This window comes from Saccostrea cucullata, unplaced genomic scaffold (assembly GCF_032062105.1).
Source record: "Saccostrea cucullata isolate Sc308-1 unplaced genomic scaffold, CSIRO_AGI_Scuc_v1 ctg906, whole genome shotgun sequence".
NCBI lineage: Eukaryota > Metazoa > Mollusca > Bivalvia > Ostreida > Ostreidae > Saccostrea > Saccostrea cuccullata.
Window position 1 is genome coordinate 228,668 of NW_026934443.1, and position 18,457 is coordinate 247,124.

The 18,457-nt window shown below is 32.8% G+C and overlaps 1 protein-coding gene across 13 annotated transcripts in view; it reads right to left on the reverse strand.

Annotated features, from left to right (window-relative positions):
* LOC134240733 (membrane-associated guanylate kinase, WW and PDZ domain-containing protein 2-like) overlaps positions 1 to 12,907 on the reverse strand; it is a 32,246-nt gene extending 19,339 nt beyond the window's left edge. For 9 of the 13 annotated variants that reach the window (XM_062722804.1, XM_062722808.1, XM_062722803.1 and 6 more), the window contains exons 1-6: positions 12,243 to 12,907; positions 11,067 to 11,180; positions 10,628 to 10,747; positions 8,976 to 9,258; positions 7,892 to 7,974; positions 4,066 to 4,098 (exon numbers count right to left, since the gene is read on the reverse strand). In XM_062722804.1, coding sequence (XP_062578788.1) covers positions 4,066 to 4,098; positions 7,892 to 7,974; positions 8,976 to 9,258; positions 10,628 to 10,747; positions 11,067 to 11,180; positions 12,243 to 12,609 — 1,000 coding nt within the window. In that variant the 5' untranslated portion in view covers positions 12,610 to 12,907. Of the gene's footprint in view, positions 1 to 1,384; positions 1,912 to 4,065; positions 4,099 to 7,891; positions 7,975 to 8,975; positions 9,259 to 10,627; positions 10,748 to 11,066; positions 11,181 to 12,242 lie in introns of those variants that run through there. The other 4 variants (XM_062722812.1, XM_062722811.1, XM_062722802.1 and 1 more) reach the window with 2 other exon arrangements.
* Between the last annotated feature and the right edge of the window lie 5,550 nt (positions 12,908 to 18,457).

An 18,457-nucleotide genomic window follows, 5' to 3' on the forward strand; every position in this document is an offset into this window, starting at 1 on the left:
TTTATCACTGGCTTCAGGGTCACCTTAATCTATAGCAGGGGGTAATTAGCCCCACCAGTTCAAATTGTCCAATTAGTCAGGGTTAGGCTTTTCTCAGCCTTCATCCTATAATCAGGGCACCACTCTAGGCTATAATCTAACATTACCCTTGTTTGATCTAGTACTGACATATGTATACATAACATATTAATAGGAGTGAAAACATTGTCTTGTAGGCTGTCCATCACATTCATATCATTGGTTCAGATTATTACTACAACTTAATCTCTGTATCAAGAAACATTATCTAAGATTTTGGTTAAATTTCTTTTTTTTTCCTACCTAAGCCTAAAACATATGGAACCTTTGCTCAAGATGTTGAGCAAGCTGGCTTCCATTTTTATCACCCTCCAAATACTTGATGAAAGTAAACACATCACAAGATAAATGGCCTAAAAAGAATCAAACAAGATGTCTTACAGGCTAAACTAAAAAAAAACTTACCAATTGTTTAAAAATTCCTCACAAATTTTCAGACCAAGTCAAAAAATTCACACAAAAATGAAAATCCACTCCAGAACGGGTTTATTTTCTCGGGAGGAAAACTTAAAACCTCCTCTCTGTAAGAATGAGTTGGGGAGGAGTTCAACACATGGGGGATTGTATATTGAGATAAACAGCAGCTAGAAAAGCTGGCACAGAGATGTAGGCTTAGATAATGTCTATTACAACTCATATACAATCAACTTTTTTTTTTGCTGTGGCAGTCATACACATTTTTTTCTGAAAATTGCCACATTACAAGCAATTTCTCTTTCCATTACATGTGTACTTAATGATTAAAATTACATTAAATTTGAGGACAATTTTGCATTTTGAAAGTGCAATTTACAGTCAGAAGAGAGCAATGCAACTAATTTAACAGAGAGCTTTAGCACAAAATGACAGTCCAATCTAGTTCTTTGTGAATTAAATGAGCCATTGAAGGCACTGATGTTTGCACCCCCCCCCCCCCCCACACACACACACACACACAAATGAACAGGAAACATGCCATGATTTCATATGTGTAAATAAAATACAGACTTTAGAGATGCTCTGATGAGAAATGAAATAATTCTTTGGCTGCACCTTTCCCTATCCCTGAATTGCATTGTTAAATTTAAATTTTTCTTTTCACAAAATTCAAATTGGAAATTTCATTCAGATATATGCATCACTTCTTAAACTAATTTAAATGGGGAAAATGCAGTTCTAAATCAAATTATAAAAATGTTTTACATTTAGCTTGATGTCTGAAAAAAAAGTTCCAAAAATTTCCCACTGCAGAAATAAAATACAGATATGTTATACTGATAAAAATTTGATAAAGAAACAAAGTTCCAAAACTTTTCACTTTTCCTACCTTTACAAGCCCTGAAGACCACTTGACACCTACAATCTTCATTATTCCTATGTTTCTCACATCCCCCTTGAGGAAACATAGGCAAAACTGGAGACTTAACCACTGACTCCTTGGAATCGTAAACTTTTTTCAAATCTAAGTATAAATTCGGCTGGCTTCTCTTCAACATGGCAGTGGTTTGGATGACAACCATCTTCTACGGGTTATCAAATAAATAAAATCCCAAGCTCCCAAATGGCAAGTTGAAGGTGTATACAATATGGGGAAAATTTTGTTTACATTTACATTCACTTCAGCTCATTGTTCAGCATTGCATATCCAAACATCTCCTCATCAATATTGGGGGGCCTTTCACCAATGTTTCAAATTCATACTCTTAATGACCCTTTTCCTATTCAGGCCCACAAAGTGTATAGCCACTCATAACATTTCAGTCAGGTTCATTCAATTAAAACAAATGAGAAAACCTTCTCTCCCTAAAGCCACTCAGCATCTGTCCTTTGACAATAGAAAACACTAATGTGACCCACTCGATATCTCTAAAAAATCTATACACGAACCACTAGGTGTTTTTTTGTCTCCCTATATAAGGCAGAACTACGGGGAATCTATGAATTTTAATAACAGAGAGAGTTCCTCATTGATTACGTATGGAAATCGATGACTTAAACATCCTTCTCTTTATAAGAAGTTTTAAAAGAAAATGGCTTAAAGTCTCAAGCCAATGTAAACAATGATCTCGACAGAGGTAAACCTGGACTGTTGTGTCAATAAACAAAAATAAACTTTACGAAACTGTTATGTTTGTATTTGTTTCCAACAAAAGAACACAAAGGTAATTCTAATTTTATTCTAATTTGATTCTTAAATGTAAATTTACTACATGTAGTCACTGTTCAAGATAAGAACCCCGCCTCTTTCTACAGAAAAAAATGTATTGTTTACACACATGTGCAGGTAATCATTCACATTATCACAAACTGTTACCATGAGTATTTCATAATGTTATTTTTGCCCGTAAAAGTTACCAAACTTTCAGGACACACAAAATAATGACTAGTATACATCATGACAACACCAACTTGAAGGACATTTTTTCTCTGAAGTTGAAATTAATTTTAAGAATAGACTGTACATGTATAAAATAATACATCATAAAAATTTTATTTTTTACCTCTCTGAATTATAAATATGACCTTATTCTGTCAGTGAAAACTTTTTATGCATTATTTATAATGTTGCCCCATCCTCCCTCTATTGTTCATTATTAAATTAATTAAATTTACACAGCTAATGATCTCTGCAGATCAAAGCCACCTAATTGATAAACTGTAAGTTCTGTGTATTGGACCCTTCTTGTGAACATGACAGCTTAATTAACGCAGTAAAAATTAACAATGTTTCATCTCTGACAAAGCAACATCAATCAATAAAATTGATCGTGACAGAGTCCTCAAAACTGACATCCACCATATGTGAAAAACTTAAAGAGAGCACAGCTGAGTTCTTCAGTCATACATGCAGGACAGTGCAGCAATACTCATCACAAAAACAGAGATCATGCAAGCTTTTCTCCCAGAAGCCCAGATGACAAGGATCAAAACAATACACAGAGAACCCAACAGTATTTCTAATTATCTAGGATATTGTCATATTTGCATGACACATGAAGAATGTTCCTACGCAGAGGGTATTAATTATAGGAGGAAAATCTCTCTGTTCTATGAGGGACAAAATAAAAAAAATAATTAATGAACAAGTTTAATATTTCTGAAATACATGAGCTTGTAAATAAGTAACCCTATTTAAAACATTAGTAACATCCTTTATATACCCCCCCCCCCCCCAATTTATTATTATTCATTTTACACTGTACCTTCAAGCAAATTCCCATCAAGATACCTGCAAGTTTCTTACAAGATTTGTGTAATCATCAGAGCAGATAAAATGGACAGGGAAAAGGGTAAAAGAGATAAAATAAACATTCAATACAACTTCAATCATCTGATAAAAGACTCAGTGTAATAGACTGTCATATAAATTACATAATACAGGTATGGAGGGTAGATATTGGATGCAGGGATAACAGGACTTAGGTGTATGATCTGATGATATATACAGTGCATCGTAAGTTTATAACTTTATTATCCAATGGTCATAAAAATCTGTAATTAGTGTTTAACCCAATTGCAATTAGTGTAAACATGATATAACTCAATTAAAACTTGATTTTTTTATTTTTTAAGGATTAAATGAAATTTGCATACTGTAATTAAAAAGCATTGCTTCTTAAAGATTCATGCAAGGATGTTAGAAAAAAAAATTATGTTCAATAAAAAGTATATAAATTTTTCAGAAAAGAAAAAAAATACAGCCATGAAAAGAATGGTATCAATTTTTTTTTTTCAAGCTAGACAAAGAGGAATAACTCTTCCTTCAAAATGAGCCTAGGTGCCATGTATTTTGTCTCCTTTGTGTCCAAAAACATGTGCTTTGTTAACAAAATGGAGGGTGAACATGCACTGAATGAAACCTTTTGTTTAATACACAGAATGGGTCACAGTGAGGAAAATAAACTGAATCACGAAATACAAAGTGATGGAGGGACGCAGTGAGAATAGGCGCAGTTGGCAGTTTAAGGTGTTCTCGGCAGTTTAAGGTGTTTTGAGAAAAATCCTTACCTGTTCGCTTGGTGCGCGGATATGTATGAGTACCTACATTTAAACAATGAAACTTTAACTCTCATATCTAAACCTGAACTTGTCATAATATATGTATGAGTACCTACATTTCAACAATGAAACTTGAACTCTCATATCTAAACCTGAACTTGTCATATGTATGAGTACCTATATAAAAACAATGAAACTCTGAACCTGAATTTGTCATATTAAATGAATTCATTGAAAACATAAAAGATCCTGTATTCTTGATTGAAATTTCAAAATATGAGAGATTATGTAATCATGATTTCTGTCTACAAGGAAATTTGATTTGTCTATAATGATTATTGATCTTTAACAAACAAAATGTTATGATTGGTGAATTTTCAATAAACTACAAATTTTATCATGAAACTTTAAAATGTGTGTTTATTTTGCAGGAAACTAAAAAAAAACTTTTTCCCTATCAACCACCAATGAAAAGCCCAGTACTCCATTTGACCAATTACATCTCTGTTTCCAGTTCACCAATATTTATTATTTATAGCAAAACATGTACCTCTCCCACAGTTTTTTTTTCCAATGTTCAATTAATCACACAAAGTGCATGTATGCTGTAAGTTAGCAGTACATAGTGGCTGTTTACGTCATCAGATGAAAATAAACATTAATAATGAATCACAATTATTTTCCATCTGATGTAGTTGACAAAGTATGTTCCAATCTAAGATCTGAAACGTTTTCCTCTCAACATGCAAAATATTTTTACACCCACCTAATCATAAACTGTTAGGAACAATTGTACGAAACATTGAAAGTGTTTGGTACTAACACATGCAGGGTTGAATGCTTGTAAAAGTTGTCACCACTGCCTCAAATTTAGTCTACTAGCCCTAAGAAAATGAATGCTTTTCAAAAATTATTCTTAGCACAAATGTAAACTCAATGTGTTGTAAAGTTTTTGAGACATATCAAGGCTCCAGATATCTTGGTACTTCTAGTGAAGCAATTTATGTGAATATGACTTAATAACCTTAACTACATTGTACATGTATATAGACTGATGAGTTTTGTCCCTTGGTTTCTTGCAATATGAGCTATACTGCTACAAATTAATTAATAGAACTGAGATACAATTATTCCTCTAAATTTTATTTAAGGTAAATATGACCACATATAGCTGGACCTCAATTTTTGCCCACAACAAATTAATTTTTTTTCCTTGGCAGTTGGGTGTAAATTTACATACATTGAAATTGATCTTGACATTATAATATTTAAGTATGAATCATTACAGAGTAAAAATGTTTTATTGTATTTACAGTATACATGTTTTATGAAAAACAATCATATATTCATATCATATCATATCATTTTATTCACCTCTTTTATGCCCTTCCCCTGATTTTTATTTTTTGATATCACATACTTTGCAAAAAAGAAAAAAAAAATCAAGGTAAAAGAGAAACCGATGCATAGAATTATGTATCTTAGTGTAGTCTACTTGTGTGATAAGTTATATTGAAATCAGACCAAAACTGTAGAAGGAGTAGCATTTTAAAAAGTTCCACAGAAAATTCTACTTTTAATAACCATGGCAACACCATTCATTGAAATCAAAAACCGATGCACTATTATGTGTAAATTAGTGTAGTTTACTTGTGTGCCAAGTGATATTGAAATGAGACCAAAACTGTAGAAGGAGTAGCGTTTTAAAGGAATTTCTCAGAAAATTCTATTTTTAGTAACCATTGCAACACCGCTCATCGAAATCAAAAACCGATGCACTAATGGAGTGTAACTTGTGTGCCAAGTGATTGAAATGAGACTAAAACTGTAATGTTAAAGTCAGAAAATTCTATTTTTAGGTAACCATGGCAACATCGTTCATTGAAATCAAAAACCGATGCATTATTTTATGTAAGTGTATCTACTTGTGTGCCAAGTAATATTGGACCAAAACTTTAGAAGGAGTAGCGTTTTAAAGGAAAGAAAATTCTATTTTTAGTAACCATTGCAACACCGCTCATCGACACACAAACTATGCACTATTTTATGCATCTTAGTGTAGTCTACTTGTGTGCCAAGTGATATTGAAATGAGACTAAAACTGTAGAAGGAGTAGCGTTTTAAAGGAATTTCACAGAAAATTCTATTTTTAGTAACCATGGCAACATCGTTCATCGAAATCAAAAACCGATGCACTATTTTATGTATCACTACTTGTGTGCAAAGTTATATTGAAATTTAGAAGGAGAGCGTTTTAAAGGAATTCAGAAAATTCTATATTTAGAAACCATGGCAACACCGTTCATTGAAATCAAAAACCGATGCACTATTTTATGTATCTTAGTGTAGTCTACTTGTGTGCCAAGTTATATGTGTGAAGACTAAAATTGTAGGAGGAGTAGCGTTTTGAAAAATTGTTTACAGACATGAGAAAGATGTGGACGGACACGAATTACTATTGCATAAGCTTTTTCTTCCAGTGACCTTGAACTACACAGAATTATGTATCTTAGTGTATTCTACTCGTGTGCCAAATGAAACACACCAAAACTGTAGGAGGAGTAGCATGAAAGAATTTCACAGAAATTTCTATTTGTAGTGAACACCGTTCATCGAAATCAAAAACCGATATACAGAATTATGTATCTTAGTGTAGTCTACTTGTGTGCCAAGTTATACTGAAATCAGACCAAAACTGTAGGAGGAGTAGCATTTTGAAAGAATTTCACAGAAATTTCTATTTTTAGTAACCACGGCAACACCGTTCATCGAAATCAAAAACCGATATACAGAATTATGACCTTGTATTCTACTTGTGTGCCAAGTTATATGAAACACACCAAAACTGTAGGAGGAGTAGCATTTTGAAAGAATTTCACAGAAATTCTATTTTTAGTAACCACGGCAACACCGTTCATCGAAATCAAAAACCGATACACAGAATTATGTATCTTAGTGTATTCTATTTGTGTGCCAAGTTATGCCGAAATCAGACTAAAACTGTTGGAGGAGTAGCATTTTGAAAGAATTTCACAGAAATTTCTATTTTTAGTAACCACGGCAACACCATTCATCGAAATCAAAAACCGATACACAGAATTATGTATCTTAGTGTATTCTACTTGTGTGCCAAGTTATATTGAAATTAGACCAAAACTGTGGAGTAGCATTTTGAAAAATTGGTCATGACACACCCTTAGGTCATCGCATAATCTTTGTGTAGAGCTAAAAAAAAAAAAAATCAAGGTAAAAGAGAAAGTCAATATGTGTCAAGATCAAAAAGAAATTATACATCATAAATACATGATTAAAAAGTTAGCGTCTACTAAAACTTCCATCCAAAGATACTTAAGAGTACAAAGATATGTAACCCTTATTTATTCTTTCAACTATCAAGGATAACTAAAGGATGAAATGTGATGTTAGAAGTGTAATGTTAAGGTCAAAAGTTCAAGGTCATCAAAGTGTTGCATAATTTCAGCAATTCTCAAATGCGCCAAATGGCAAAAGAATGGAAAAAATATACTCAGACATGACACACAAATTTAACAGTTACCAAGGCCAAGTATAGAAAAATTATATCAAGAATAAACCTATGAAATATAACACATGTAAATCTAATGTACTTTTTTTCGCACATTGTAATGAGAAGATTTATCAATCTGGTGTTGTGATGTAATTCCCTCTCGATTTCATATTCCATATGAATTCCTGTACATGATGAAAATCATCTCTCACTTAAAATGCTAGAGCAACTGTTAAGATTGGAGAATATAGCTTGAGACAATAGTACTTCTGCCCACTGTTTGACCCCTAATGGTCCCTACAGACTTACCGTTATCTTGACAATCCCCTGCCTGCTGTTTCTGTAGCTTTGCTAGACGGGGATCCAACCAATGTGTTGTTTCTGAACTGTGACTGAAAGAATGAAAATCACAACTATTACCAAGAAACTAGAGAATGTAAGAGTCTGGCACCATGATTTTAACACATCATATTTCAGTGCAAATGCACTGTCTTTGCTCTGTTAAATGTTTATTTTCGTATAGAAATAAATCAAAATATTTAAATAAGTTTTTGGTTTTAAATCATATATGATATGAATATCATTATCACCGTAAAATCTTCAATGCACCAATTTATTGTTGAAATATTTTCAGTGGACAGTTATGAAAATTTCAAATTATAAAGATAAAGCTCATGATAACAAATTATTTTAATCAAACAAAAATCATGAAAATATTACAAATATTGTATTAATTATTGGCCAACATGTTTTGACTCACAACAGGGAAACAAATATCAATACAATGTCAACCTGCATGAGTCTGCTTTATCATGTAGAAGTCTTAAATTTCATGTGTCTAAAATTTCAAGGTTTGTGAGAAAGTAACCTTTCATGTTGGTTTTAATTTCACGGTGAATTGTTTAAATATACTATTGTTTGCAGCTTACTGTAAAGTTTCACGTTTCGTCACGATCTTTTTCGTCAGATGCATCCAGCGTAAACAATTCATGTGATTGGTCAACTCAAATTATCAACATTGATACGGAAATAGTTTGTTGCACGAGCAACGAATCAGGGATAAGAAGAAAGTTCCTATATCGTAAAGCTTGCGGTTAGGAGGCTTGTACAATTTACCTTGAGTGCAGCTGTCAACTAGATCGTGACGTAACGTGAAACTTTACAGTCAGCTGCAAACAATAGTATTCAGGTGCTATGCCTATTTTTAGATAGAAATGAAGGGAAATAATAATCACGATAGCTTAAAGTTCGCAAAAAATCTTAAATCATTAACATAGTGATATTAAAAACGCCATAATGTATTCCACTTCTACAGTACCCAATCATCTGAGGTAAATAACAATTTTTTACAAGACATTAATTAACAAGGTCAGGCTTATACTGATAAACTTACTCTATATAATAAGCAGTGCCATCTTCGGTATACGCTTTCTCCCAGTTTTGAGGTAATACACCTAATGAAGCATCAATCTGTAACTTCTCCATAGACTTCTTGCGTTCCCCATCGAACTGAAAGGGGACCGGGGAAGTACGAGCGGAGCCACCCTCAGTGTTGCTCCTGTTTCTGCGGCGTTTGCCGTCACCACTGGCCGATAGAGGAGCTCCCATCGATGTGGATCTCCGAAGGTTGCCTCCCTTTGGTTCACTAGGAGGCTTCGGGGTACCATAGTGGTTTCCTAAATTAACAAAAACAGAGTAGTTATGACCCATTCAACTATTCGTACATGAGACTTAGTACACTTAATTACTGATACAAAAAAAAATGTAGAGAGGAAAAGTAATTGAATGCTCCCCTTCCCCCTAAAAAAAAAACTCCACAAATTACCATGTGTATGATTTACAGATTGTAGTATGAACTGTACTTCAAGGTTCAAATTCTATGTAATCTTTTAAAATAATTTGCAAAAACATGAAAAATGCTACAATTATCATTACATGTATTAACAAACAGTAATTTTGTGAAATAGAATAATTTTTCTTTGAAAAAGATTTAATGATGACACTTTACAATCTACAGACAATCAGCATTCCCATATCACAATCATGACCTCCTGACCCTGATATTGATAACCAAATTACCCTAAAATCTATAAAATGCTCGATCAATCATGCAGCGTCACCCTCAATTTATTCATAAATTAAGCTCTAATTATCTTCTCAAACAAATATGATGAAGAAAAGATAAAAACAGTATAATTAACAGAATGAAGCTAATGCACACCTTTCTTATTAATATGCTAAATCAGTGTATATGGAAATAAACAATTGTAATTTCACTTCAATTTCATGAATTTTTTTTGCAGCTACCTTTATGTTAAGTAATAATGAATATGCACTAAGATAAAAAATCTGCTGACATATTTAAAGGAATATCAGAAGCTTACGTCTTTCAATCATTAATTTTTTTCAATCAAACAAACTGTAAATATACCACATCAGGTTTATCCCTGCATTTTCTTCCTGTCTTTTCTTATATGGAAATAAACCTTTCTTGATATTCAAAAGACATTGTCAGCGAATCCAAGTGTTGTATCCTCTTTACTGCCAGACTTTGAGGTCAACGACCACACTCATAATTAAGATACACGACATTTACATGCAAAATAGGGATTGATCAGGGGCACGCCAGCATCATCTTGTTATCACTTCCACATGAATTCATGTCACGATTTCTCTCTCATGAGAAATGATCAAATGAATGTCTATCATATCAAAAAGTAAAGATCATGTCACTGTGTCTTAAAAAATGCCAGAGAAAAATTTGCTTCCTTGCTATGTGTAATGAACTCATTAATGTAGTGATTGCTTAATAATCATGATCATGACAGTGAGCACATACTTGTTTATATCAAAAATTGTAATTCTTTCAGCTAAAACACTAAATTATGGGGGAAAGTGTTTTATATAATTTACAAATACAACCTGAACACATTGTAAAGAGAACAGCGAGCAAACTTTTCCTCCATAAAATTGTAGCTTACTCATTTCGGAACACACAGAGGTGTCAAAGAGTTTTTTTTATCCAGACCTGTACACTTATCTTACCATCATACAATCCACTCTCCAGCAAGCAGCCACTCTTCTCTAGCTGATTAAACTCCTCCATAGACAGAAATGTATAGTCCACTCCATTAACCTCCCCTGGCCTTGGTTGTCTAGTTGTACCTGATTGAAGCAATCAGAGTTTATATTACAGTTCCTATCATGTTATGTTCAGCTACTGCTAAATCAGTTTGTTTATGCACTATAGTAATAGTTTGAGTGTAAAATATGACATAACAGGGGTTATCAAATCATTAATGATTTGCAAACTAAAAAATTGCAAAAGATCAGAACTACAATTATCACAGAATGCTTAACTAAACATTGTGTTTTTCTACAATTTCACATTGCTGCCTTATACTAGTACTGATTTGTACATACACTATGATCAAGTTTCTTAACAATCATAAATTTTCATTAGAAAAGCTTTTATTGTACTTACAAGGAACCGTTCTAAGATACAAATTATCACGAATTGTCTGCTGTAGTTCATGATCAACAGAACCCTTTGGAAATCTTGAAGTCAAAAACTGACGAAGATCTTTTGGCAGTAAACCTGAAAGATAAAATCATATTGCACTTTTTGTTCAGGCATATTTTGTCAAACTTTCTAAAGTCTAAAACGTTGAAGGCTAAAGCAAAGCAAAATAGTATACCAGTAATTAATCACTATTTATATTTGATGATTACCGGTATTAAAAAGACATAGGCATTTAGTATTCCTTAATCAACAATCACTAGGAACACATTAATCAGATTATATCTGAATCTCGCAACAGACCCTCACCACAGTAATAGAATGTCACCGAGTTACTTATAGTTGCATTTTATAGGAATCATATATATGGACTCTGTTTTTTCTTCGAATTTAGAAATCATTTTACATTTGGAATTCTCTAAAAGAATACTACATGTAGCAGCTGTAACATTAGATTACTTATCAATGGCTTATAAAAGACAATATGGCATCAACTAAACACATATCTCTGCTTATTTGCAAACAAAATACCAGGCTATATGACCTTTCTGAAATATCAGACGTTTTCCTTTTTTTATTTCGACATTTTATCATTAACTTTTATGCGCCTGGAAAAAAATCAGAACCAGCAATGGTGAAAACTGGAAATTTTGGCATTTTCCACTGACTAGATTTTCGATACTTTCAAAAATTAAATGCCAAGATCACAATTTCTCTATAGCGCAATGCTTCTAGTACTTACCAAAATTGATGAAAATAAAACATCAGTTCATATTTCGATACACATGATACAGGACTTGCAAGATTTAAAAATGCATGAAATGAAAACAAATCTTGACAGTCTGATGAAATATTTTCTTCATATTGTATTATGTATTACAAATGAACCATACAAAATATGTTGATGAGTACTAGAAGTATTGTACTCTTGATAAGTTGAGAGTTTGACATTTAAATCAGTTTGCAAGTATCGAAAATCAATCTGAGAATACCATCTCTGGTTGGAGGCAACAAAAAATTCCCAGATTTCGTATAAAGCATTCTGACATTTTCCTAGCATGTTAAATATCAAAATCACAGAGAAGAAACCTTGGAAAATGTCATATTTTTGACTAAATACACCACTTTGCAGAGTCTTACCTATTTTTATACTTTTTATCATTACAGGTGCCCCATTCTGGCTGACCTGTTTTAACCAAATATTAGCATCTCTCAAAGTATATCCAGCAATTTTCTGTCCTTGTATTTCTAATATCAGATCATCAGTGTAAAGTTTTCCGCTATGATATGTAAGCTGGTCGGATTTGATGGCCTCTATCCACACGAACTGTCCATTGTCCGCCCCACCGGACAGCGTGATTCCTAACCCATCCTCCTGCCCCGTCCCTGTGGACACGACTGTCTCATTGATACTTTGAGACCAATGTCTCTGCTCCCTCCGTATTTTCGGCGGTATTGCTAAAGGGGGTGGCTTATTTGTATAGGCGTTGGAATTAGGATAAGACATTTTTTCAGCATGCACGGTCGTCCACTAAGCACCGAACCATCATAACAAGATGAAATACCTTTGACAGCTAGCATTCGGATTTTCTCCATGAAAACTGCATAGGGGGTACATAGTTCCAAAGTTTTGCATTTAAATATCACATATTTCTTACCAAAAACGGCGTAACAAGCAACAAGGAAAAACAAAGTACTTATCAAATAATCACAAACACCAGTGAGAAATACCAAAAATAACAGAAAAGGGGATAAAAATCACTTAATCTTCCGCCCTACATTCAAAACATTACGAAGTATACAATGAACTGCGCATGCGCCAAATGCCATCAACCCCAGAGTTGTCGTAAAATATAATCCTCAAAATCTGCAATTTATTTTCAAGATACTTTCACAATATTGTACTGTGTTTGTTATGGCAAGTACAAATATGATTATCTTTCTTATTCTGATCTCTATTCAAAATAAAACCAATAATATGTGAATGGGTGGATCCAAGATCTTCATTGTGATTACCGTATAATAGGCCCAAGGACCACAATGCTCACGGGATATTTTTCACTGAAAATATATGAGACCTTTTTTACGCACAGAAGCTTTATCTTTTTACTTCTAACATAAAGGTACCGATAAAGTTTTTTAAAAAAGCAACTCACTAGATTGTGTTAAATTTTGCAAATGGTGGTGGTTGTGGTGGGGGGGGGGGGGGGGGATTAAGGTTCATCCAGTCCAGACAGCCCAGACGAGGCTTCCTTATAATAGATGTAGAATCCAAATTTCTTCAAAACAAGGACCTTGGACAAGGATTGCACATGAACCTCGATGCATTTCAAAGTTTAAAAAATTATCATTTTATATATATACATAATATAGCTAAACTGGTGTACATGCATATAAAAGAAAAACTTAATTCTACTCAAAGACAGCTGCAGGGGCCACTTCATACAAACACCCCATATATTATAGATATAACTTTGACCCACCTACACGTATCAAAGGTAAGGCAACAATGGAGATTTGACTGTTTTCATTTTCTTAGAACCATGATATGTTAAATCAAATAGGGGAAATAAATGCAATTTCCTGTAAATATTGGACCTAGAGTTTAGGAAACAAGATACATGACGAGATTGTTTTTTTTTAAAACTACAACCCCCCTTATTGCAGTTAAGGACCAAATCAAGACCAAGCTTGAAGTTTTTTTTTCAAATCAGGTAAAACTATTAGGTCAATGTCAAGAGTTAAAGCAAGAGACACATGGAATGTTTTGGGGGTTTTTTCTTCTTCTTCTCTCTCTTTTTTTTTTTTTTTTTTTTTGGTATATAAAAACGTCATTTGTCAGAAGATGTATGTGATTGAAAAAGATTAAAAAAGAGAGACACACATGGACCAAAACGCAAACCTAACTGTGGCCCTGTTGTTCTGTACCAGATTTTCACCCCACACGACCTAAGAGGCCATGATTAAACAATTTAGATTTTAAACTACGTCAGGAATATAAAACTTTGTTTTCATATTGTGGCCCCACCAAACCCCATGGGGCACGATTTGAACATTTGAGAAGCTACACTATAACTCCAGAAGCTTTCATATAAGTTTCAGTTTTTCTGATCCATTTGTTCTAAGGAAGATTTTTAGATATTTTTACATTATATTTCAATAACACTCTGATCCCCTAATATGACCCCATCCTATTCCCGGGGGTTCAATATAAACAATTTAAACTTTACACTTACCTCAGAAACTTTCATATTTTCAGCTTTTCTGGCCCAGTGCTTCCCGAGAAGATTTTATATAATGACCCCATCCTATTTTTTTAATTTATTTTTTTTTTTAATTTTTTCAGAACAAATACACAAATATACAGATCCTTTCACTCATCCTTTCATATACATGTTGGAAAAGAAGACCATAAGTTTATTTACTGTAAAAATAATTATGCAAGAACATTTCAAAAATTAGACATATTAAATAGACATTTCCAATTTGACCATCTTTTTTAATAAAAAGTATTTTCTGATAGTTTTTCTTCTAAAGTATAGTAATTATATAAAACTCTCAAAATATCTTTGAAAACAACACAAGATTTGTTTCTGGATTGCTGAAATAAGTATTTCTTCACTAACAGAATAATCAAGTTAATAGCTACTTAGTATGTGATCTTTTTCAAAAATATCAAAAATAAAAAATCAATTCTTTTACCAGACTTTTGAAAAATCCAATCTGACAATGTTAGCCAAATCATAAAAAGCCCACCCTATTTTTTACCCTTTTTTGACATTCACCCCTTTTTATGAGACGTGGGTTTTATGTTAGCAATTTAAACTGATCTGAACTTCCCCTAAGGAAAGGATGCTAATACCAATTTTAATAAAATTTGACCTAGTGGTTCTTGAAAAGAAGTTGAAAATGGCGATCAGAAAAGCTATTTCAGTTTTCAGCTCAGGTGTGAGATAAAAATGTTGGTACTCAAAAATGGTCTTGCCAAAGAATCACACAGGTGAAACATATTGAAGCCAATGTACTAACCATTCAGCCATTCAGGAAACATGAAGAAGGTTTAAGTTTTTACGCAAAAAGTAGTTCATATACTCCAAGGTCAATGTCACGGGAATAAAAATAACGAAAGAAGAGGTCTTTTCACACGAAATGCATATGTAAAATATGGAAGGCCTAGCAGATAGGAAAGGTAAAAAATATTTTAGCATCGAAGGCTAATAGGCTAGATTACCCATTGAAATTGGATATCTTAAAATATGTAAAATATGAAATATACTTTTATGGAGTACAAATATCAAATTTTTATAAGACCGATTCTTATGACTTCATTAATTGTGATGCATAAAATGAAAATTGATGCATGGAAAATTTCAATTTTAAATTTCATTTTAAGAATTTTTGAATTACATTATAAATGAAAGAGTTTCCAATTTCTGGCTAAAGAAGTTTGCTCTCTGCCCTTATATCTCTTGTCAGTGTTTCTCTACGGTGAATTTTTCCCCTTTCACCACTCTGTTTTAGGATAAGCATTCGTAATTTCTTCATTCATCTCAAAAGATGATTGGTATATATTTGGCGTGTGTTCTATAGAAAACGTGTACACGAGACACGAGATTTATAGTTTAAAATTCTACTCCATGATTACTAAAAAGTTACATGTACAATGGATTATCTTGTCAATTTTTTTTATATGTCCACTTATCTTAATTGTTACGAGAAATATGAAAACCCTATTACTAATTGTTCAAAAGTTATGGCCAAAGTTCATTAAAAAAGTTGGTAAAACTATACCGGTAAAAAGAATTGAAGATGAAATAATATATAATGTACTCAAGGAAAGATCTTGTTACAATGAATAAACATGTGAAATATTAATTGATTATTAGCCGTAGCACCAACAGTACAAAAGTAATGGCCAAGGTAAAAGTTGGATGATTTTTAATTTGCAAAAGTGGGTCAAACTCTTAGGTGAAGGTCAACAGGTCATATAAGAGTTATATTTGTGTACTCAAAGAAATGTATTGTCACAAGGAATACACATGTGAAAATTACTATTAAAGTCATAGCTCCAACCTGTGAAAAGTTAAGGTTAAATTCTTTTGCAGACAGACAGAAAACTAGATGGCCGGTACAGACAGCTAGACAGGGTAAAAAACAATACAGTAGATTCCTTATTTTTCGCGAGTACTTTTTATCGCGTAAGGGTTCTTCAACGTCAAATCGCGAGAATAATAATTCGCGAATGGACGGTTCATCAAAGAATTTTACATTGTTTTTTGCACCATAAAAATAATTAATTCCACGCGTACAGTATACCCCCGAATCTTCGATAACGGGATATATGATATATATATGATAAAAGTCCACGAAAAAGAATGAAAGTTTACACATAATACCCATTTTTTCTTCAGTTTTTAGTTTACATACTAGGTAAATTGTTGTCGTAATTATACTTTGACGGAATCGATATTTTAAAATTACTATATAGTAATTTAATTTTCGACAATAAAATATCCGAAAGAAATTAAGACCCCTACCAGTGTATTTATTGGTACACCAATGGAAAAGATAATATACTTTAGAAATCTTACGGTTTTTTTTTTTTACTTTATGTGAAAGTAGTTAGCACAGAATTGCCTAGAGAGTACTTAACGACACAAAAATGGTCAAAAATGAATTTTGAAGAGGCGAAAGGGATTGTACAAAAATTCACATGTAATAAGGTCTTTCAACCGTCACTGTCATGTTGTTATCTGAAGCGAAACAAAAACATCAAACGCCTTACTGGCATTATCTGACTAGTAATGATAAAAATATGCAGTGAATTTCAACTAATATACAGACATTATACTAAGGTCTGCCTGGTAACTGATTTTTTTTCTAGCTTTCTTGATGGTGCTGGAGTTACCATCCATGTCGGATTTTTATTAATATAACGGACCTGCATCAGAGAAAGTCAGAAACATCGAGTCTTAGAGGCGGATCCAGGATTTTTAGTTGCAAAAGAGTGTACTATTATTCGATAACCTGGAAATACTAACTGTACGTTATGTATATAGTTTTAATTACAAAACACACAATTCTTTGCATTTATCTGCACAACAAGTGGTTATTGACACAGAGAATATCAATCTTAGTGTCAAGGATGAAAGGGGTGGGTTCAATTATTGTGTTGAAGTTGCGTGAATTTCGAACGCACTATTATTGTTTAGTTTGCAGGTTATAAAGCACTTTGCTCGTCAGTCAAAAGAAATACTAGATTTAAAGACCCCCCCCCCAAAAAAAAGAAAGAAAAGAAAACGAAAACATAAGACCCCCACCCCAGAAAACGTTAAATATGCACTGCTGTTTTAGTATAGAACTACTGTGAAATCACATATTTTCGTGGGTTTAATTTTCGTTGTTTTCGAGGTATGAAGAGACCCACGAATTTATGTCCACCACGATACATGTATGTAAAATGATACATAGTACTCTACAATTCTTCATCCTCGAATTCCAAATCCCCACGAAGAGTTTTACTCAAACCGTGAAAATTTTACCCCACGAAAATATGTGATTTTACAGTAAATTTATTTGCATTGTAATACAGATTATTGATGGATTCGAAATGCAGATCGTAATACTTGATCATATTTATAGAAGTGAAATTTTAATTGTCACCACATAGATGAATGAATTAGTACTAAGTAGACTAGTAATGTGAAATACTTACTAATGTATTGTTCAGTTTGAATTTAATAGTAAGTGGTATTATAATAAAAGGTAAATTTCACCCTTTTTTAAAGTAAATACGTACATATGTACCATTATACTAGTATATATACGTCATTACATACTATAGTAGTTCAGAATGACAAGACTAAGATATAGTAGCTCGTATATCACATTTTTGCGCAGTTGTTCCATCGAATAGTAAAGAATCAACATAACAGTTTCATCTTTGAACGAGAAAAGGTTAATTTTTTTTCAAAGGTAACGTTTTCAAACTTAAATAATCTGAATTTGCATTTTTCCCAAACTTGTAAATTAAAAGGTGTACAATATACAAAACCAATTTATTAAGCAGTGTTTTTTAACGTGTTTATTCTTAGTTCTAATCATAGGCGGATCTTTCAAATTGCATGCATCCATGCACTCTGTGCCGTGGGTTTCTGACGTCAGTGTGTGGAAACCCATGATAACTTCCTATTGCACACTCATTTGCCATTCCCAAGAGAAGAAAACCTATTGTTTTCCAGATGATAATTATGCATGATGATGATCTAACAGAATTTAACTAATTCCCAATCTGACATAACCTCGGTCAAACATCACTTCTAATAAACCCAATTGTTTAAAACGCCATGAAACAG